At 43.6% G+C, this 22,286-nt stretch overlaps 1 protein-coding gene across 11 annotated transcripts in view; it reads left to right on the forward strand.

Annotated features, from left to right (window-relative positions):
- kirrel3b (kirre like nephrin family adhesion molecule 3b) overlaps positions 1-22,286 on the forward strand; it is a 153,636-nt gene that overhangs the window by 90,658 nt on the left and 40,692 nt on the right. For 6 of the 11 annotated variants that reach the window (XM_068585169.1, XM_068585170.1, XM_068585175.1 and 3 more), the window contains 3 exons: positions 1,018-1,167; positions 6,184-6,333; positions 18,945-19,114. In XM_068585169.1, the coding sequence (XP_068441270.1) occupies positions 1,018-1,167; positions 6,184-6,333; positions 18,945-19,114 (470 nt within the window). The remainder of the gene's footprint in view (positions 1-1,017; positions 1,168-6,183; positions 6,334-18,944; positions 19,115-22,286) is intronic. The other 5 variants (XM_068585171.1, XM_068585179.1, XM_068585173.1 and 2 more) reach the window with 2 other exon arrangements.

The raw sequence follows: 22,286 nt of genomic DNA on the forward strand, positions 1-22,286 counted from the left end.
GATAGGAAAAAAAAAAGAAAAAGAAAAATGTGTGCGAGAGCCCGTTTCACCATAACGGGAATACATGCTCCAGTTTGTCTGTGTGGCTGTGTTTGTGCTGCCGCTCGCACAAAGAGAAGAATTCTGATACAACTCGGAAGTATTCAAATACCTCAAACAAAACTGTCTCAGTGAAGTGTGAAAGTAAAAGTGACACTTTTAAGCCTCTGCTGCAGTCCGTGCTCCCGAATCACTCTATCGCCGTCTGAATGCATGTCGCAATGTGCGCGCGCTCTTTAGTTGATAGGCAACCTGCCAGTGTTTCTAACTCCACATCAGTACCACTCTGTATACCCTCCACTCTGATCCACAACACTACCCCCTCTCCGCCACCTCAGTACCCCTCCCCGTTAACACACCCTGCGCCTCTAATGGAGTTCACCGCACACACCACTTTACGCCTGAGCAACGCGGAGGAGGAGTGCCGCTAATGGCGGTTGCGCAGTCGGAATACACGGGTGTGAGCTGGAGTTAATGTATGCCACTAGAGCGGTGTTGGCAGACGAGATTGTGTTCTGCGCTGTAGTGTGTAAGAGCCCGGCCCATCTGTACAGTGACATCCTTCATAAATGAACCAAGCCGAGCTGTGACGGCTGTCTCTGAGCCTGCGCTTCAGTCGTGGTGCTGCACTGACACCTCTGATATATGTACAGTGTCTTGTCTCCGCATCATGAATAGTAAAAGAATGTGCCACGTCTGCGAATCACCCTTTAGGGTGCGCGCAACATGAGTCTGACAAGAGGTTTTGAGGGAAATTGGTGGAAATAGGCACATGGCGCACTTTTCCTTAATTCTCCGATTCGTTCACCACTTGACATGATGAGAGCAGGTGTTTGTAAAGCCGCGCTCGTTCCCGTCTTTGATCTTTGAATTCCCAATGCCCGCCTTCACCCGGTGGTGCTGAAACCCCGTCCCGTCCTATGACATCATCCAATGGCTCGAGGCCTAACCATCCCTCTTCTTCTTTTTGTCACAAAGGGGCGGCGGCCATGTTTTCCCAGCAGCCGCAGGACCTGGTGGTGGTGGCAGGCCAGCCTGTGACGTTGCCATGCACCATCCCCGGCTACCACGGCGTCGTGCTATGGATCAAAGATGGCCTGGCGCTGGGTGTTGGCAGAGACCTCGCCGGTAAGTAACGGCATTCATCCCCTTGAGCGCGTCACCCTGCATTCCCCCATCGCCCTCAGTTTCCTCTATTAATTACACTCTTCTCCTATAACTGTCATATTCCAATGGCCGCTCTCTGTTATCTAAAGCCCCCACATGTCAGCATCCTACCCTCTGCCAAATATATCACTGCACAGACAGGAGGGCTCATAATAGGGTGTTACAACAGAAGTATTACACTTCAAGTGTTATGAGAAACATCAGTAATTAAATTAGTCAACATGAACAAAACAGAATCAAAACAACGTGTTCCTTTCTCCGTGTTTGATGCAGACCGGAAACTCTTGTATTTTTTGTTTTGGCAGAGAAGCACAAAAAATCCGAATGAAATGTAAAATCAATAGTGGCACTGGTCTTTTCTCTGGTGCTTCAGGCTGCTAAATGGTTTTTTGAAGAGTCGCTGGCATCCTCTAATTACACTGCACCTCATGTATAATTGCCTTAATTGTTTAATTTGGAGTAAAAGTGACTACTGCACTGTCATTAAGTATCCTGTTGTTCCACCAATCGAGACTTTATGTATATTCATGACCTTGATTCATTTCAAGGAAGCACATCACTCCTCTAAATAAACATTTACAACCTTTGAAGCACTGAGCTATTGAATAGAAAAATCCATAAAAGCGTAGTAGGCATGCATCGTTTACTGAACTGATCATTAAGTTCTCCAGAAAAAGAGATCCATGTGAATCTGTGCACGGCGCTCTATGCACAGCGGGGTGCATTATTCTCTAAAAGCATGGTCTTTAGTTTAGACCTTTCTAATTTACCTTACATATAACCCCTGCGTGACCCTAAACAAACTAGAGTAATCGCAATTTACAGCCACAGAACTGCCGCCGTTATTAAAACGCAAAAGCCTCTTAAATAGGAACGATTATTTCACGTGAGATTGGGATTTCTTCTACCCTCTGACCTTTAATAATCGGAAGCTCTCCCAGTCGCCGAGGTGGTCCGTAATTAAACCTCAGTGGCTGACAGAGCCCCAGTAAAGCCATCCTATTCCCTCTTCAGGTGCTTATCAGGCCCAGGGGAGACTCCGAGTTTGCAGTAAACAATGGCCCCCGTACTCTTCCAGTCTCTGTTGGAAGGAAAAAGAGGAAGACAGGGAGACTACTTATGATTGCTGGAGATAGAATGAAAGAAAGAGGAAGGACGGAAGAAAGAGCACAGTGTTATTTTGAACCGCGGTGCAGCAGAGATGTAGAGTTTTGTTTTATCTACTTCGATTTGTATTGATTTTAGGTGGCAACAGGCGAGATTTAGCTGTTTCCACTTTAACAAGACGAGACAATCAAGATGAAATCTCATTTCGACAAAAGAAAAAGACAGAGGCAGGAATGGAACAGAGAGAACGCCGAGAACTATGGGTCACGATAGCCGAGGGGACCACACGAGATCGACCTTTTACTACACATCTGTGAGGAGTTTGGCAGTCGTGGACGAGAGGCAGTCGTCCTTCTCCAAAACCATTTCCTTCTTCTTATTCGGCTGAATAATCAAGGCCAAGCTGAAGAGTCGGAGTGATCTTTCTCTCGTAAGTCGTTTAAAAAAGATGCACTGGGTTTTGTGTGAGGAGGAATAGCTGCCTGCCTGGAGAAGATAGGTCTCTAAAATCAACAGTATGATACGGACAGGGGGCTGAGTGCCTTCTATTGAGACGAACGACACTTTTTCCATATAAAGAGCTCCACAGCTGTTCTTTTTATCACTCCTGTCTACATAAACAAGCAATGCAGGCAGTCGTAAAAGAGTGATGGTACATCCACCGCAACATGTACACAATGAAAGGAAAGTGGCAGCTGTACGCATAAAAAAAAAAAGAAAAAAAAAGTGCGACGAATCAAATGTCGCACGGAGCGTTTCAATAATGTAGGTCTGCTCGGCTCCTCATAGAAAAGAAGCTGCGTCGGCATCGGTGTTCTCCGCCCGGGACCTGTTTCCATTCACGGGAGCGGTGATTAAACTGAGAGCCCTCTTTCACCATTCAGCGCCAGAGAAATCACGGCACAAAAGCCAATGATTCCTATCTGTCCCTGGATTTCCAATTCCTTTTCTTCCTCTGGTGTCACGCGCTTGCACTCCAATGAAATAAAAGCAAAGTAGCCCCGTAACCACTCAGAACACGCCAGTCAATGCCATGAATATGCAGAGGAGAGAATGTACGCTCCGCATGATGATGATGATGATGATGATGATGATGATGATGATGGCGACCACAGACAAAGCAACTGTGAGTGGATTCCCCCTGGGCGCCGAGTGAAGACGGGGAGGGAAGTGTTTGTATACATTATGACATGCTCTTGAGACTGAGGAGGATGCGTTATTGAAAAAGACCAGATGACAGACCTTCAACAGCAAGCACGAGCCACTCCTGGCTCACTCTCGGCTCACCCTTAGCTCACTCCTGGCTCCCTCCTGGCTCACTCTCGGCTCACTCTCGGCTCACTCTTGGCTTGAACACTGGTCACCTGTTCACAGCTGCAGCTAAACTATTTCCATCCCCTGGCGGTTACACTGTGTGAAACATGTCCTAGGTGAGCGCAATACATCATTAGGCCACGCCTCAGGTGTCTGTGTACTCACATGCACACGCGCACGCGCGCCATTGATCGCGCCTCAAGACAAATCCATTCCCCTCTGATGGATTCATTACTCCTTAATGGGCCTATTTTACATTGTTTGCTTTGGGTAACACATTGTGTCTTTGAGATTCGCTGAGGCCTAAGATCAATGGCCCTTTATAGGTCCACATCACATGTGCAGAGGTGATCAGTCTTCATATGTGCGCAAGTATAATTTAACTCCTATTGACGAAAAGTGGGATCGAGGCGCTTATAAGGTGACACAAACACATTACAATACATATCTATTGTTTCGGAAATGAGATTATGATAGTCTTATTACGACTATCCGACGCAAATGCAAATGACTTTTCCTTTTGGACCCGGCTAATGCACAGAGATGGGACTGGAACAGAGCCATATCCTCACACAGCAAAATTATTCTTAGTTTGCCAGAGGCACAGATGAGGTAATTGGCCAGATCATCTGTTTGTGGAACAGAAATTTGCATGGCTTGTATCGCAACAATTAAAACAAGCGAAACAAAAGTGCGTTCGGTTTTCCGGGGCCGGGGACAAACTTGTTCGGCGGACCGGAGTCAACTCAAGGTCACGTCATCCAGAACGTGCAATAATCGCTACCCTCGTGATCCGCGATGACATTACGGCTTCAAACCTTCTCAACGGACGTAACACAGAAGGAGAAATGGTTCTCCGGGCGACCTTGTGATCACATTATGATGCATCCTCTATTTTAAGCATTACCCTGAGTGTGCAAAAGCTATTTTTCCGCCAAGTAATGTCATTAATAGAAGCTTTTAGTCGTCATCAAGTTTATGTTAACCATGATACATGTTACAAGCGCTGCCACCTCTCAATGAGGACACATTGAGGCAACTACCGTACAATTCAAAGAGAGGAGACATTGTATTGTGTGGGTTGAGGAGCTTTCCTACAAAACATCCTCTGGTGCAACTTCCTGTGCTCATTCTTTAAATTGCCACTCATTTTGTTGTTTATCTCCTCCTCAGTTTGAATGTTTATGTTAAGGCGTTCCTTTGTCCTGCGTCCTCCCACAGTATAGACCCGTAAGATTAAAGGCTACACGTAGGAGGATGAAATGTAGAGTGGCTTAATCGGCTGTAACTCACCCCACCAGCATAAAATGAGGCCCACTTCACGCTCTATTACAGGCAACGGGATTCAATGAAGCAATATTCAGTAATTGGACTTTGAGCATATGATGGGTTTTTGCAGTAGACAAATTCAAGGATTTAAAAGCTGCCCAGTCTGTTCCTTTTGGGCACTAAAACGTATTACCAGCCTGTAAAAACTTTACAGTGAAAGACTGGAGTGTTTGGGGATCTCTGAAGTGAACATGAGTCATAGCTGTTACTGGGAAATCAATATTTTCCTCCCCAACATTTGTTGGCAATGACCCGACAGTTGGATGGATACTGACTGACTTTCTGGAAAACGAAATGACAAGTGTGTTGAGTCTAAAGTGTGGCATTTCTTTTACAAAGCACACGGCTAAGTCTTGCTCTAAAATTAGCCAATATCCACCAGTTTTCATCATTAATCAGTGACTGAAGGACCACAAGAGGGATAAGCAATTCTCAGCTGGAAATTGGTGGTATATCATGGAGTGCATTTTTTTATTTTATGTCTTTATGAACAGACATTCTTCTTTCATTCCACATGCTTTATCGCCGATAATTAGACCGATGGAGTGAGAGAGAAAAAAAAGAATAAGGATCTTCAGAGACGAGCAATTCTAAAAGCATGAGAAATAACCCAGAAGGCTTTGCAGTCAAACACATTCTTCTTGCTGCTTATTCGCCCTGGTGGTGGGGATGCGCTCCACAACATACGCTCAATGCATATTTCGACGATAGTTAGGGGGATATGTTTTAAAATCCTTCTCACTTGACTTGTGTAAAACGCCCAGGTCTCTTGGATATTGCTCTGCTTTCTGCCATTATTAAACGATAAATCATTTCACTGAGCAATGCTGAAACAACTCAAAGTGAAGCTGTTCCTGTTTACGGCTGCAGTAAAACATCATTTTGCAGAATGCAGCAACCTCCACAGCAGGTCATTAACATTGCCAGGAGTGCCATAAAAACATGTTTTATAGGATTCATGTTTTAATCTTGGAGAAGAATGCATCGTGAGTAAATTAGCAAATGAGCAATCAACCATACTCACCTGTAAAGTCATCTGTAATATTCATCTGCTGACTGTCACAATCCCGGCACGCTGAAGCCAATATTGTGTATTTATCTTGCGTTGGCCACCAATGTGCCTTTTAGCAGTGTTTTGTTGTTGCCATGAGTGTGCGAAGCTTTTAATTGTGCCCTATTTTGAGTTTTGAAGGTGATTTGAAATGAACAAATGTGTTTGCCCCGCAGGCTATCCTCGTTACACAGTGATTGGCGACCACGGTTCAGGGGAGCATCATTTGCGGATCCAGCGTGTCGAGCTGATGGACGACTCTGTGTTTGAGTGCCAGGCCGTCCAGGCTGCCATGAGGTCCCGTCCCGCCCGTCTCACCGTGCTGGGTGAGTCCGAGTTGAACGCACACACACACACACACACACACACACCAAACAACACCACTGTTCTAGCGCCAGCCGCTACCTCCGATCGCTGAGTTTCAAAGCAACCAGCGGAAATGGCTTCACTGGTGTCACTGGCTTCTCACTCTCTCATTAGTTTTTAAGTGTTTCATGTTAGTTTTGGAGCGCTTCTGAGGATTTAAGGGGCTTCAGCTGGTATGCGTCATCCCATAAATACTGGGCAGTAGCAGGACCGGAGCTCTCGGGGCCGTAACAAAAGTGGTGCTTCACAACAATGAAAGTATACAGCACGTGTCCTTGTTCACTTCCAAATTACGCCTGAAAGTGAGAATATAGGTACACGCTCCAACAAAGGGCTTCACCTGCGGTCTTACTCCAAACATGATCAACTATCCGCAGTAGAGCCGGAGAACAAAAGAGATATTTTTTCTATTAAAACCATCGGAAGGGATTTAAATCAGTGCTAATGTTTTCCATTTGGCAGACTGTGTCAATATGACTAAGCTTTTCAGACCTTTACATTTCCACTTTAATTTCCTTCCTCTGCATGTGGCCGCCATTTTCTAGTATTACTACAAGCTTGAGAGGTTACTGGTTCTTAATTAAACTTCGTTGGGTTATCATTCAGCGAGGCCAGTCCTGCCTTATTGTGTGGGTGACACCGGTGCGATCGCCGGCTAAAGTCTTCCTCGGGCCCTCTTTTGTTTTTTCGAGCCTCCCGCCGCTTGCCGTCTCCCGCTGCCTCTCGCGAGCCGCCCTCACTGGAGGACGGCTGGGACGATGGTCGCGCGCGAGTCAATGACGGAGCAAAGGAGAACAAGGGAGGAGGAATGAGGAGAAGAAAGAGTGGAGGGAGAGAGGGGCGCCTGCCATGCAGTATCCCCGCCACAAGCGACTGATCCGCCTTATTGATCCAGCCTAATGAAAAGTGAAACTAACGATTTGTAGGGTAGCAGGCGGCAGGAGTAAAAAGAGAGAGGGGAAGACAAATTGCAGCATAACGGTGCGCTGGCTGCCAAGCCCCCCCCTGCAAATGGATATGAGTGAATAATTATGGATACTTCTGGAGCTGAAAATTCAACTGCACTTTCTTTCCTTCCACTGCTGTCCCGCCGGTTCACTACTTGTTCTTTAGTTGAGCGGCTCTGAGGTCTTTGTCACAGAAACGTCGCCATTTGTTCCATCGTCATGACGGGAAAGTTATTTCAGTTCGTCATTTCCATGTTTCAGCCAGGGCGTTGTTAATGTGCTTGATCCATTCCGCCGTTGAGTCCAATTCAGGACATTTTACGTTTCAACAATATACTGAAACTGAAATTTAATGCCAATTTCTCTCGGCTTCAAAGTATCCTTGGGAGTTTTCTTACATGTACGAAACTGCCGTTCCACTTTCTTTCATGTTGGAACAGCTGTCATACACAGCAGATGCAAATAATTCAGTTTTTTTTTGTGTGTGCGTGTTGCTTTAATCCCCTTGACACTGTGCTTTCGTGATTTGGCAAGCCCCACGCGTACTACTCACAGTAATTAAAACAAAGAAACAAATTGTTTGCAAACGCTTGACTTTGGAATGCAAGCGTCAAACGGCAGCAGGAAGTGCAGCAGTTAGCCGTACTCCATTTAAATAACCAATCGGCGTTGAGAACGGGTAGGCCTTTATTACCTATTTGTCTGATTGAGGGTGAGGGAGTTTATCATTCTCCCTACGAGCCCAAATAGAAGGTGTTTGTTTAATCCCCTGCTGAGCTAGCTGACTCCTGAATGCACTGCCAGGGAGAACTGCAGGGTGACACACACACACACACACACATACACACACACACGCACACACACACAAGGTAATGGAGGAAATATATGCAAGGCCTGTGTCACTGCAAACTCCAAGCTGTCAATTACTTGCCAGTGGTGACAGAGTATGTCTATCGACTTGGAAGACAGCTACGGCCCCACACACCTACGTGCACACGCGCACACACACACAAACACACACACACACGCTGACTGCCTTCTTTGAGCTGACAGCAGAATAAATCTAAAACTCTCCCCTCCATCTTTCATAACTCAATATCAGCCCAAACTCCTCCATGTGCCATACCAGAGGAACTTCTCTCCTCTTGACTTTGATAGGCCCGGAAATAACATAACATAAATATTTACTAGCACATAGAGAATCCCCTTCATCACTGCCAAAGAACACACACTCTGCCTTTTCCCTTTCACTGATTTGCTGATTTCGTCCTTGAAAGCCTAACAGTTGGCCTCCGGTCGTTTTCGGCCAATACCTCAAGTGCAGGAGCGATGCGATTGAAGAGGAAGACACTGACAACGTCTATCATTTATGGACAGTAATGAAGCTCCTTCATTAAAGAAAAGGCTTTGGGAGCAGACTGGACTGGGAAACTTCACTCTTTCTGGCGTTTGCCGGCTTACCCTCAGACGCCAAAGGAGAACCAAGGTCTTGTGAATTAGTCATGAAGGAAGGGAATGGAGGGTTTCGGGTCCAAAAAGACCCCCTGAGGCTAATTATATCCCTTGCAGCAAGTTGGCACTGCTCCAGACCCATGCTCTAATCTTTCTACCAAAGGTTGGGGACCAGTAGAACAAAGGGAAAAGAAATCACCGTTGTTTGATTAAGGTCTCTGACTGAAAAACTACTTTGTGGTGTGTGTTTTTTGTTTTTTTTGTAAACCGTAAGCGAGTTTATCTTTTTTTCGACAAAGGAAAATGTGTCATAACTTCAAAAAGAAATGCGCTGCCATTTATTGACTCATCGCTGACATTTTAACTCATCGGTTTGTGTCTGAGATGTTTTTGTTTCTCTTGTCTCCGTCGTCCTTTCTCTCACTTTGTCTTTTATGCTCTGGATGACTCACCAAACCATCCCGAGTTAATGCAGAGACGAGGGCTTTCTTTGAGAAACTAAAGTTTCCTCATTTTAAAAAAAAGAGACCATGTTAATAGGTGGCACAATTAATGCACTTATGTACACTCATATAATCTAAATTGAACTTTTAAAATTGCTCATCGGGCATTTACTTTACCATCGATAAACTCCGAAGACAGCAGAGTGGACGAAGATGACTTCTCTCCGTTCTCAAGTTATTCATTTGAGCTTAACTTTTGTCAATTCATCCCTGAGTCACAAAGCATTTGAGATTATTTTCTTTCAATAATGACAAGCCTGCGCAGGATGTGATTAAGTGCTACTTGTCAAACTGTGTGTAAAGACAAGCGGGGGTGATCAGCGTTGTTTACTTTCGGACGCATTTCCATAATTACTGATCTCTCTGTTCCCACTCTGCCCAGAGTGACAGAAAGGTCATTTGGGGATAAGCTGGGAAATACTTTCAAAGGATCTTATCGTTCAAGCACATTTAGAAGTGTTTGAGACAATATTTCACGGAGGGAATAATTCTTCGCTGTCAGGGTGTGTGGTGCCATGTCATGTAGTTATATTCCACACTGATAAAAAATAACCTGCTTTATTCAGTTTGACATCAGTATTATTTATCAAGCAAAACTAGTCTTTGTATAAACTACTTATCTTTTGTGTCTGAAAAAAATCATTTTTCAAGTATAATCAAATTATTATTACGACCTAGATTAAGCTAAATTAGTATCTTACATTCGTTTTCAAACCGTATCCCACTCACCACATCCTCAGCTTTTATTGGGGGGCGTTGAGTGGATACAGCATTTCGCTCCATCCAGACACAGATTGGAGTTGAAGCGAGTAGCCTGGGAATATGTAAACCTTATCTTCCAATCCTCGGCTTTGTTACCATCTGAAGCAGCCAAGGCGGATGTGGTCCAATGCATCCCACAACACTCGTGGTGTTACTTCATATTGGAACAGAGCAAATAACAAGATCATTGTTTGTTTTGGGATGTAAGAAAATTGGCTGGTTTTTGAAAAAAATAAAAAATAATACATCTAGTTAAGGAAGAAATGCCAAATTCCTTGTGTTTGGCACAGATTGCAAAACATCAAACTTGACATTTTCATGGAAAGATACATGTTTTATTGTTAATATCCCAGATTGAATTATGCTACATTTACATCAGCTCACAACAATTACATTTACTGAAGTAGTTTTTATTTCATAAAAGATCATGTAGGAAAAGTAATAAAGTAGTAATAAAGTACTTTTAAATTGTGTCTGAAGACATGACAAAAGTTTCTATAGTTCATTACAACTTACTTATCACTTTACATATATGTCAAGAGTACATATAAGCGCACTTATAGAAAGCGGGCACAAAAAAAAAAATATTCCTTATAATACTGTTGTATGCAGTGTCTTGCGAGTAGGAAGTAATATATGTGTTCTTCTTTTTCCTTTATGAGCATTGTTGTCGCTGTGAGATGCCAGTCATCCCGGCATGCTCTTTAGTTTGCTTTGCATGTGAACCCATACCTGGCTCATTGTATTATTACAATGACCTGTGTACACTCCTCACAGGGGATGATATCTTAAAGACCTTCCACGAGATCTTTCATATCGCAGGCATCCATAACACAGTATGACGCTGGTCTTCTGATGAACATAATTGATGGCATGCCATTTGAATGAACCATTGTGTGCAAGATATTTGTTTTCCCTTCCCCTGCATTGTTAATGTTTTTGGACCTACGCAACAAATTCCACATACACAAAAGCCCAAGGGTATCTTTTGTTATTGCCGTTTCCAATTGCCAAAGCTGAATCAGCCATTTATGTGACGACGTCTGAATTCATTATTTCTCAAGGATCTCACTGGCATCCTTATTAGTAATGTGTGTGGACTTTGAGAGCAAGGTGGAGGGAGCGAGAGGAAGGGGGGGGGAAGCAACATTACTGAGGAATTAGAAGTTGTCATGCTGAAAACAAGACACAAAATGTGTTCCACACGTGTGCGTTTCGTCTGAAGCGCTGTCCGTGGTGCTGAGAGTGTGCGAGCTGTTTCACTCGTGAGCCAGAGACGCTCTTCACAGCGAGAGGGAAATGATGGGTCTGTAATAAGATACATTATTCGCAACTGCTGGCCTGACTCTATGACAATAACTGTAATTTGGCAGTTTTTGTTGTTTCTTGGGATGGAGGGGGAAGAAAAAAAAAAGCTTATGCAAAGAAGTGATCGCCTCTGTTGTCTATTCACCTGCGCTATTATTATTTTTGGGGCATGCAGCATTTTATCTGCGTTGAGTCTCAGGGTAGCCTCTGCTGCGGTTGTGACAGCTCAGCAGGGCTGGAAGTAAGTTTCGTCAGTCTGCTGTTCACGGAGAGGAGTTGTTCTCTGCCTCTGCACGACTTATAATGGCTAGCGGTTGGACGCACGTGTCTTTTCTTGATCTCATCTATTAGGGTCATAAAAAGTCATATCCCAAGCCCTCTTGAGTGGTGCTTTTGAAATTGTGTATGCTCTGCATGACACTTAAAAAGAAAAAAGAAGAAGAAAAACCATCTAAGTAACCAATTTCTCTTACCAAAGTTAATTTAGGTCCAGCCAAGCCTCTCAGTCAGAGTATAGGAGAGAGATAAGGTGTCTTAAATGTCCTTTTCAGAGGAAATATAAGTATTACTTACTGTACATTCCGCTGATTTTTCTACCATTTCGTCAGAAACAGGAGATGGGATGATATCTGCTCCTATGATATCGGAGAAGCTGTGAACAGGTGTGCTATTATGGTAGACAGACTGTACGTATGATGTTTTATCTTCTCCGAATTTTCGACAGGAGGAGAAATGACACGAATACATCTGCGCTCCGCAAAACAACAACTGTGTACAGGTGCCAGGCTGATTTGGATTCACTCTGCACGGTGAATGGGCTTGTTTCAGCCAACTGTAATTGTTGTTAGCGAACTAATGATTGGCGTTAAGAAAAATCTGGAGCCACGGGGGCTCATAATAAGCAGAACCTTGAAATAAGTGCTTTGTTATTTTTAACAGGTTTTTTTTTTTTTTTTAAACCACCCACCCTCCATCTCTCTCTCTCACACACACACACACACAGCACAAGTGTACACACATAGCCGTATAGTGCAGCACAGCCGGTTGGTGAGCAGCGATGTCAGCACCCTCCCAATCTGTGGAGAGAAGCTTCTCGGGCTGCACTCGGCTGCGCTGTGAAGGAGCAGGCTCTGCACGTTTCTGACAGCTCCGGCATCTCTTCCCGCTCCTCAGCTCATCTTCATCCTTCCATCCTTCCATTTTTTTTTTTTTTTTTTTTTTTTGGGCACGGCTTATTTGGTGGATCAAGACACCAACACAAACAAAGCAGCCGAGATGAGATATACTGTACGCACAATTAGATCCGTGCCGCGTTTCAATTTATTTGTGCTGCGGATCCAACACGCCGTCAGCAGAGCATACATTGTACATACATCATCATACATCATACGGAGCTGACACGCCGGACTTATTAAATTCCTACTCGGTCCGTGTGCACTCCTTGCTTTTGAATCGTCTCTTGCTTTCTTTCTCGACCTCCCTTTCTTCCACTTCCTTCCCAATATTTACCTTCCTAGTTTATCATTGTTCACCTTGTGGTAGCACACACATTCCTACAGATATGTTGTATTTTTTTTTCCATTTTGTGCGTATACATTTTGTATTGTCTCTCGTTCTGTTTGTGATTGCCATCTGTGATCCTGTTTGTTACAGGGAAGTGGGTTTGTGTATTTCTCACTTTCTTTTTCATTCATTCTCTGAGCCTCTTTCGTTTCTCGTGTGTGTGTGTGTGTGTGTGTGTGTGTGTGTGTGTGTGTGTGTGTGTGCGTGTGTGTGTGCGTGTGCGTGCGTGCGCTCACACATGGCTTAGGATCATCTGGTTTTCAAACAGATGTACAGTGACAGCATTTGAAGAGGGCCAGTGATTTGGGCCAGTGAGCCACGCATATTTCCAGCATCCACCTGCGCTAGGTATCCCTCTTCTCTCCCTTTTTGCCTCCTTTTGTCTATCTATCACAAACTCTGCAAGCTGTCGCGATGGGGTGACAGGCGGCCCCGCGCAAGCATCCCTTCTGAAATAGACAGGCAAGTCAGGGAGCTCGTTGTTGTTCAGGACACGTCTGCCGAAGCACAGCGCTACGGCGGCTACACATTGCCAGCCTCGCCTCCCCCTACACCATCCAGCCTCCTCGTGAGGAGCCCTCAGTCATTCATTCGCCTCCAAATTGCTTTTTTTTTCTCCCTCGCTCCGTGCTCCTGGAAAGCCGGGGCGCTCTCAGGATTTCATCGGCTGCTTTTGAGAAGTTCCCCCAAATATTGATTTGGCTCGGAAAAGCCCAGCAGCTCCACCAGAGGCAACACCTGGTGTTACCAGACTGAAGAGGACCTCTCACCCACGCCTTCCCTCACATAAAGTCAAGTTTTATGGTTTATGTTTGGGGACTTTTATGTTTGGCACCTTGGGAATTCATATGTGTTAAGGGACAAAAGGCAGCTTTACGACCCCCTCAGGGTTTATTCAGGCCTGTCTCAGAGGTGACGTACTTAAGGCATTGCACTGTTGAGTTAATTACACATCAATATGGTCTCATTTATGGATATCTTTGATTATGCAGTAAAAGGAAATGATGTCACTGAAGTCCAGGCTTTCTGACATCAGTGTGTCTTTTTTAACGCAGGTGACCAACGGTGGGGTTTATAGTCAAATATGTCCAGCATTGGTAGATTTGCAGAAATACATGAATCTTATTTCAGAGTAACGGACCTCCATAAAAAGTGAATTGGTGGAATTACCAATCTTAGGGACTGGGATGGGTTCATTAAAATGGACTATTAGGATGTCTCCCTCCAAACAAAGAAGACATTAGAGCTTGCAGCTTAAATTCCACCATTACATCTATGATCCGACGAGGTCATGGGTCGAAGTAACTTTCCAATGATAAAAGTAATGAACTGTCTGTTTCTTAGGGCTATCTTTAATAAGTCTTGAGTTGAAACTGCACGCCTACGGTTTTTGATTAATACAGACGTGCGAAAAGAACAAACTCACACGTGATTGATCTGCTTTCAGTTGTCTTTGATTTGCATCAAACCTGTAATCACGGAAATGTCGCTGTCTGTGCGTATACATGAATAGAGAGTCCATGTCTGAGCACGGAGAATGCAAATTTGGGAACGTGTTGAAAGAGATTACATTATTATCCCTGAGAAGAAAGTAGTGAGTGGAGCAGGGTTTGCAGTGAGTCAGCCCTGTAATTAAAGAGGAGCGATCAATCTGTACCACTGACCACACTACTTATGCCAAGTCCATCGAATGGCTGCAGTAAAGAGCTAATTTAGAACCATTAGGGACTGCCGAGTTTGCAAACAGCCCAGTAATGATGATGGCTGATTCAAGTTCAAGACTTGGCCTCTGTATAACTGTCAGACCTGACAGTCGTAAGGCAGAATCAGTTAAAGATCTCAAGCGGAGAGAAAGAGCTAAATATCTATTTAAAATATGTTTTCCGAGTCGAAAAATTGTATTAAATGGGTGTTGGGTTATTGGTCAAACCCTCGTGTTTCTTCAGCAGACATAAAGGCTTTAACCTACCGAGAACACGAGCAGAAAGACTATTGTGAAGTCATGTCTAACTGCCTTTTGCCTTAATGAGAGGCTTTTTTCATGTTCGATAGATGGATAGATGGATGGATAGATGGATGGATGGATGGATGGATGGATGGATGGATGGATGGATGGATGGATGGATGGATGGATGGATGGATGGATGGATGGATGGATGGATGGATGGATGGATGGATGGATAGATAGATAGATAGATAGATAGATAGATAGATAGATAGATAGATAGATAGATAGATAGATGGATCGACTTTATTCATCCCCAGGAGGAAATGTGTTTGTAGCAGCAGCAAGCAAAGTTACAGAGTAAACATAAAAATATGAAGTATGACACAATACTCAATATATACAATACAGCAAAATAGCAGAGCAGAACATATTACATTTAAGAAAATGTAATAATAAAGAAAATGCAAAGTGTGCTAAAATGAAGATGATTTGAAAAGGATGCCAAGGGAGCACAAGCTGAGAGCCTTGCACATAGTTACACAGGGAACAATTTCCATCCAGACTGTCAGAAAACTGTCTTCCCAGTGGTCGTCCTCTGCAGACAGTAAGACCTGAAACACAATGGAGGACAGAGATACAAAGGTATGGATGCTGGACGGAGGCAGCCGGGCGTGTCTGTCTTCTTCCTCGTCAGTGTCTTGCAGGCAGAGGCAGCCCTCCAAGGGGACATGACCTGAAAGTGTAACAGTGCTCGGGTTTGGTCCCCCCTGTGAGCTCTCTGTCATGTAGCTCCACTATGGACGCAATCATAAACTCCTCTCGCATCTTCCCCTCTGACATCCCTGAATGGAAACCGTACAGGTGAATAACAGTAGACAACTGAGACTGTAAAGGTCGCACTGCGACTTACTGAAACAGTCTGCGAGGGTATAACCTTTCATCCCCGTGCATGAGTGATGTTGCCTTCGAAAGGGTAGCAACTATTTATAGGATGTAATATTATGTGTATAGGGGGAATGTTTACTTTGAAAGGGCGCAACGAAGCCTCTGTTATCTCTAGATTGTGGATAAAGAGTGGACATGGTCACATTGACGCGACCCATTGGTTTGCGGTTCACAAAATCGTCTTTTTGGTCACGGCCATCTTGTTTTTTTCCGTGGCATCTTGTTTTATTAAACCACAAGTGACACGACAGGGTGAAGCACAGAATACGATTTTCTTTCCGGTGAACAATTCATTTCCATGGACGGACAACACAGTGGAAAATGTGGACAATACCCACACTGGGTGACCCCGTGGTAGCAACCTGTCAATCACAAGGTGTTCCCGCCCTAAAGCACACCCTGCTTTTGTTCAACACTTTACGAAATAAAAATGGACGGCGTATTGAAGAAGACTCGAAACTAGAAATTGAGGCCATAAACATGTTTACGATATAAACATCTAAACAACCGGACTCCTTTCAGCATTCGAGCCTGCCGGCCATTAGAAAGAATGCAAGTTTCGGGCACTCCCGCATTGGATTCAATTCGCAGAAGGAGGTTGCCGCCCGCTTGTAAGCAAAAGAGAAAAATCACCTCAAGTCGAGCCTGAAACCTATCAGTCACAGACTGTCAGACTATGCTTTCTAATCTCCCCCTCTCCATAAAAACATCCCTTTTGTGGCCGCCTTATACCCTTGACATTTAATTAATGCTTCAGTCATGTGTGCAAGAGAGCACTGACAGCATGCCAGTAACACTGGATCTTTGCAATCAACTGTCACAGTGCCATCACTGATCCTCAAGTTTTCCTAATTTTCTTCCATTGAGACAAATGGAGGAGCTGCTTGAGATTCCCAGCACATAATGCTTTCACATGCTCCCTGTCTCATTTGAATGGCATGCAGTAGCTTTAGCCTTAACATAAGAATAAACGAGCGTGACCTCCTTGACCTTGTTTCCAGTTGCTGATAAAGGACCAGAAGGTGACCACATTCTCACAAAGCTTCCTTCTCAGTTGCCTGGATCAGCACACCGTGTTGTCTGATCTGCAAGTGCTGACCTGAGATTCTTCTACCTCTCCCAGCCCTCCGCATATTAATGAAGACCAGATGAAAGGGAGCCAGAATAAACACTGTGTTTCAAACTCAAGTGCACAATAGGAAGTCATGAAGGGGGAACTTTTTTTTTTATCGCAGATTTACTCGTCCAGTTGGTGAGAGATACTAGTCTGCGGCCTGGCTCATTGTAAATGTGTTGTACTGATGCGTATGCTGTCTGATATATATATCTATTTTTGTCTGTATGTTTTTGCATTTTTGTCATAAGAGCAACTGGGAAAAAACAGCCACCCCCATGCACTTATTAACCACAGCCCTTGATGATCTCATCTGTGTGATGTTACAGCAGATGACTCAATGTGCCGCTCGGCTCGCGCTGTACGACACGATTCATGAGACGTGACCGTTTGTGCAATAGACTCAAATCTACATCTGATAGTTACAATCTTCAGGATTTCAGTCCCTGGTTGATTTGGGGACACCAGCAGTTATCGTAACAAATATAGCAGTTTAATACTGCAGCAAACACTCCTTGAGCAGCTACTTTGTCAAAATGGTTGCGACATGGTGTCTGTCAACAGTGCAAACAACGCATTTGGATAAATATATTTGTGGCTGTAAAATGGCATATTAAGTCCGTTGTAGGTAAAACATAATAAGTATGACAGAGTGGGGAGAGCAGAATAAAAAAAAGGAGATAATGAAGTTAAAGTTGCGCACGGGCTTGTACATATAAAAAGCAATGTCTATTTCTGAAAAATGACAACCATAAATAGCATCAATAAAGCGTTGTTTTTTTTTTGTGATGAAGGGTTCTAACTTTATTGTAAGTGCAGTTTTCTAACTCTGCGATCAGAGTAGAGGTTTCGCTTGGTAATTTAAAAACACCCCTTTTGAGCAAATTAAAACAAAATCTGACTAATGTAAAGTGTTATCGAGATTTCCTGTCAGTTATTTATATGAATAGTGAGCAACATGGAAGATGTGACACTATGCTCTCATTTATATCGACCATGAAAGAGCCCCTTTATACTTATTGTCATCAACAGTATCCCAATTACATCTTCTCTCTTTGCATTCATCTCCGTGCTGTTTGACAGCGTAAATCTAACCCATTACAACCTTCCTTCCAATCATGATGCTTTCTGCAGGGGGATATGGCAGCTGCCTGCAGCCTTTGATTTCGTCTTGTCCCAGATCTGCATTGTAATGAGCACTCAGGTCAATCAATAATTCACTGCAGTTTGAAAAATGAAGACGAAAAAAAGCAGATCAGCTCATGGGTAAAACAGGAAAATGACTTTGATCAGTTGCATTGAGAGACGCATATAGCTGTTGTGATGCTTTCTTCTCGACGGGAAGAAATGGGAGGGGAGCAAATCCATCTAAGCGGGGGGATATTGATAGACTGAATCACATGTAATGTTGACATTGCCGTGTGTATTGTATGTATAGTGGTGGATTGTCATCTGCGTTGAGCGATGGCGGCGCTGATTGTTATTTAGAGAGTCATGCTGTGGCTTGTGCAAAGCTTTTTTTCCTGCCTCAAACCGCACCATCTACTTTAGTTCCCTGAGTAGGTACAAAGTAATCTGTTTCTGACTGTGAAGTCATTCCCTTCCCTGAATGAGCAATCGCAGATGTGGCTTTTATCTTTTCCGTAGAAAAATAATTTGTATAAAAGAACAAAACAAATGTTGTCCATTGTTGAGCACGCTTAATAAATGGGAATTGACTGTGTGATGAGGTTAGGTGCCGTGCAGGGAAATCCTCGCAGGTGCTATTGTATCTTGTCTTTTCTTGTTCGTTGCAGACTTCCTGTATCACAATATTGGGGAAAAGCAAAATGTTAGACTGATAACTGCGTGTTAAAAGAAAAAAAGTGAGGTCATTACATGCCAATAAGCTATCAATCTGCACTCAGACTTTATTATCTACAAACGTCAACATAGTGTATGTGAATTTGACAACACACAACCCACTCATCTTCATTATTGTTATCATTTGGCTAATGCCCGCTCTCTCTCCCTGTGTCTGTGTGGTCAGTTCCCCCAGAGGACCCAGTCATCAGTGGAGGGCCGGTGGTGAGCCTCAGGGCGGGTGACCCACTCAATCTGACCTGCCACGCTGACAACGCCAAGCCGGCAGCCTCAATCATCTGGATACGCAACGGAGAGGTCCTGAATGGCGCCACATACTCCAAGGTAAGCAGAGAGGTGTGTGTCATAGCTTTTTTGAGGACCATCTGGGGACAGAGTGAGAGTGTAAAGAAGGGAGAGGGTTACATGGTGACTGTTCTTTCCTTCTATAGACTCTGTTTTTATCAAATGTATCTGAGATGCGGAATGAAAACACCTGTTACTTTACTTTTTTTTTTGCATGCCCTCCTTTGCTGTAAATAACTGCTGCAAAAGTGCCTAACACCCATGAGATGTTTCGGAGTGACTGCCTCAGTCATTGGTGGGCGTTTGCCTCGGCATCCAGACTGCTTTTTGAAATGAAATCCCTTGAAAATCCAGGTTGTGTTTTGATTGCAAAAACACACACACACACACACACACACACAAAAAAAGATGTCTGGCCTTTTTTTCCCAGTAAACAAATCAACTCAGACAAGCAGATGGCAAGATCGGGGAACTATCAGTGACTGCACGTTTCTCTCCAGTGTTTTGATCTCCTTCTTCAGTGGCGTTTGTCTCTCTACATGTTCCCAACCTGTTATGAAATCTACGATGTCACTTTCCGTGCTGGAATCCGTCCGAACGTTTTCACGGAGATGTCTGATTCTCGCCGACGCATCATGTTCCCGCTTGTGACGCCATTGCACACAGTCGCCACTCCAGCCTGGTGGGGTGATCTCCTGACCCCGAAGACTCTCGACTGGCATTCACCCTTAAGGCTAATCATGCAATCAACGCTGTCGTGTTCTATTTCTATTTAAACAAAGGACCTAAAGAGATCAGGCACTTTGGAGCACTAACACCTCCCCCGCCTTCCCTCACTCCCTGCGCTGCCTCATCCCATTATCGGCTTTTTTCAAAGAGCAGATAAATGTCATTGATTGGACTGGGGGACGGCACACGGCCGATTTGAATAAAGCGATTGCTTGAGGTGCCGCTCGCTAATGGTGGGCGGAGAACGCGTTTCCTGTCTTCAATTCCTTCCAGAGCGAAAGCAGATATGAAGACATTATGTGCTGGTAGCTGATGGATGCTCACATGTCTGCACAGAGCCCAAGTATGTCCCTCTCTCCTCTTATCTCTATTGCCTACTATTAAAAAGCAATGGGTTTGAACAAAAGAAGATGAGTCTTTTTTTTTTTCTTTTTGAGGCTCCAAACAGCAGTATGGGGACATTTTGTAAGCATAATCATCTGCTCTGATGGTCTTCTCATATCCCGCAGATCAAGAGGACTAATGAGAGCAGATGTGGTGGAGGATTCACAAAAATGGCTTTTCCTGATGGTGTCACATCTAATGATAGTTCTGACCCAAAGATAATTTCCCACCGAGGCCTGCCCAAGCTCATCTCTATGACCTCTTAGAAAACTATTTACTGGACCAGTGTTTGGAGAGAGGCTATGATTAAGGCTATCGCTTAGCAAAAATGTGTGTTGGCTTTACCATTTGAGAGAGTCATTGAATTTCCCAGCTAATCATTAGTGAGGGTAGCTTGCAAAGGATATAACTTTAGTATATTATGTAGGGTGCTCTCCAAATAAATAAGGGGCAGAAGCTTTTCACTGCAGGGTGAATGGTTCAAATACGAAGACTAGCTGTGAAAATGTGGGCAGAGGAAATTAATGAATAATGTTCTCTCTTCCCTCAAACACTCATATCTCCCATCTGCTCCAGTGGAGCTGCTCAGTGGCAAACAGCAAAGGACTGTTTGCGATTTGCAGCCTCCGGGTCTGAGCTGTGGTTCGGAGGTGTGCACACTTGCTCTATGATACGTTTGCACTGGAATGGTTGCGACAAATCATTTGCCACAAACCTGATGCCTTCCCCTCCCTTCAATCCGCTGCATTTCTACTTTCTGGAAGGCTCTGGTGGCAAGCCGAGAGGTGAGCAGGAGACTGGGGAGTTATCTCACTGTTGGGAGGTTTAAAATAAATAAATAAATAATGACATTTTTATGAGCTGTTCTTGCTGGAAAGAGCAGAATAGTGCTTTTTTATTGTATGCCTTCTCGGCTGTGCAGTGAAATTGCGTCGCGGTTTAACATCAGATACATTTCCAAAAGTTTGCATGAAGCTGTGACTGTTGATGGATAGCATTCTAGTTTTTCCTCTATTTTACCACCTCTTTGTCTCGCAAATGTCCAAAGTAGATGTTTATTCTATCTCTCAGTTTCATTGTTTTTCCCTATTCCTTGTGTTATTTCAGCTCTTTATTATATTTTATTTGTCGCACCCATTTGAGTAATAGGATGGGGAAATACTTACAAATGAAGTTTCTCAATAAAATCTGAGTTGGCATTAAACATGTTAACTGTTATTCATTACGAGCGCTATATGGTTTCCACGGCAGCACCAAAGGAGAATGTTAAGTCGGTGAGCTTTTTACTTCCAACATTACTATAATTAATTTTGGCAGTTTTAAAAGATCTCAAATGATTTTTGGCAAGCTAATTAACCTTGTTCATTCAGAATTCAAAATAAAATGTCTGAGATGAAATATAGATCACTCCAATTAATTGCTTTTTGACTGCTTTTGAAATGCTCTTCGGAGGTGGTTTAAGTTAAACAAAAGAAACCTATTTAACCTCAGTGACTTCGGTAGAAAAAAAAATCACTTCTGCATCAACAAATTGTACAGTGTAAAAGCAATCAGCTGTTTTAGTGAACTAACCCTTGTGTTAAGCAGAATTTTAAAGGCTAATCAAATATAACCCAGAGATACGTTTGATATGAACTCAAAAGCGTGTTACACGGGTGAGAAGAATATTCATGATGTATGAATGATTAGCTTTTGCTTACTTGGAAAATTCAGCACGACCCCTGGGGGAGGTTTCCACAGATCTCATAAAACATAGGTCAGAATTCATAGTTATATATTTTTTTAAACTTTATCATGTGCAAATATCTGAAATACATTTATCAAAACATTTCACTCCTTACAGTGATTTATCATCCTAAAGACATTACAACCACCTCCAGCAAACGTCAAGCAAATGCATATTACTGCGGAGTAGTAGTAGTAATATTCTCTCCGCTATTATCCACAACCGCTTACCAGATATGGTAAATACATGGTGCGAGGTTTCTAACCTGTTATTTGCTAGTGGTGAACCATAACTCACTATTAGCAGTGGAGCGTGTTTATGTATGTGGATATACAACATGTATTTGTGCATGAGGTTTTTGTATAGTTGGCAAATAAAGTTTTT

The sequence above is a fragment of the Clinocottus analis genome, unplaced genomic scaffold (genome assembly GCF_023055335.1).
Source record: "Clinocottus analis isolate CAN_PGR_092001 unplaced genomic scaffold, fCliAna1.0.p SCAF_2, whole genome shotgun sequence".
Lineage (NCBI taxonomy): Eukaryota > Metazoa > Chordata > Actinopteri > Perciformes > Cottidae > Clinocottus > Clinocottus analis.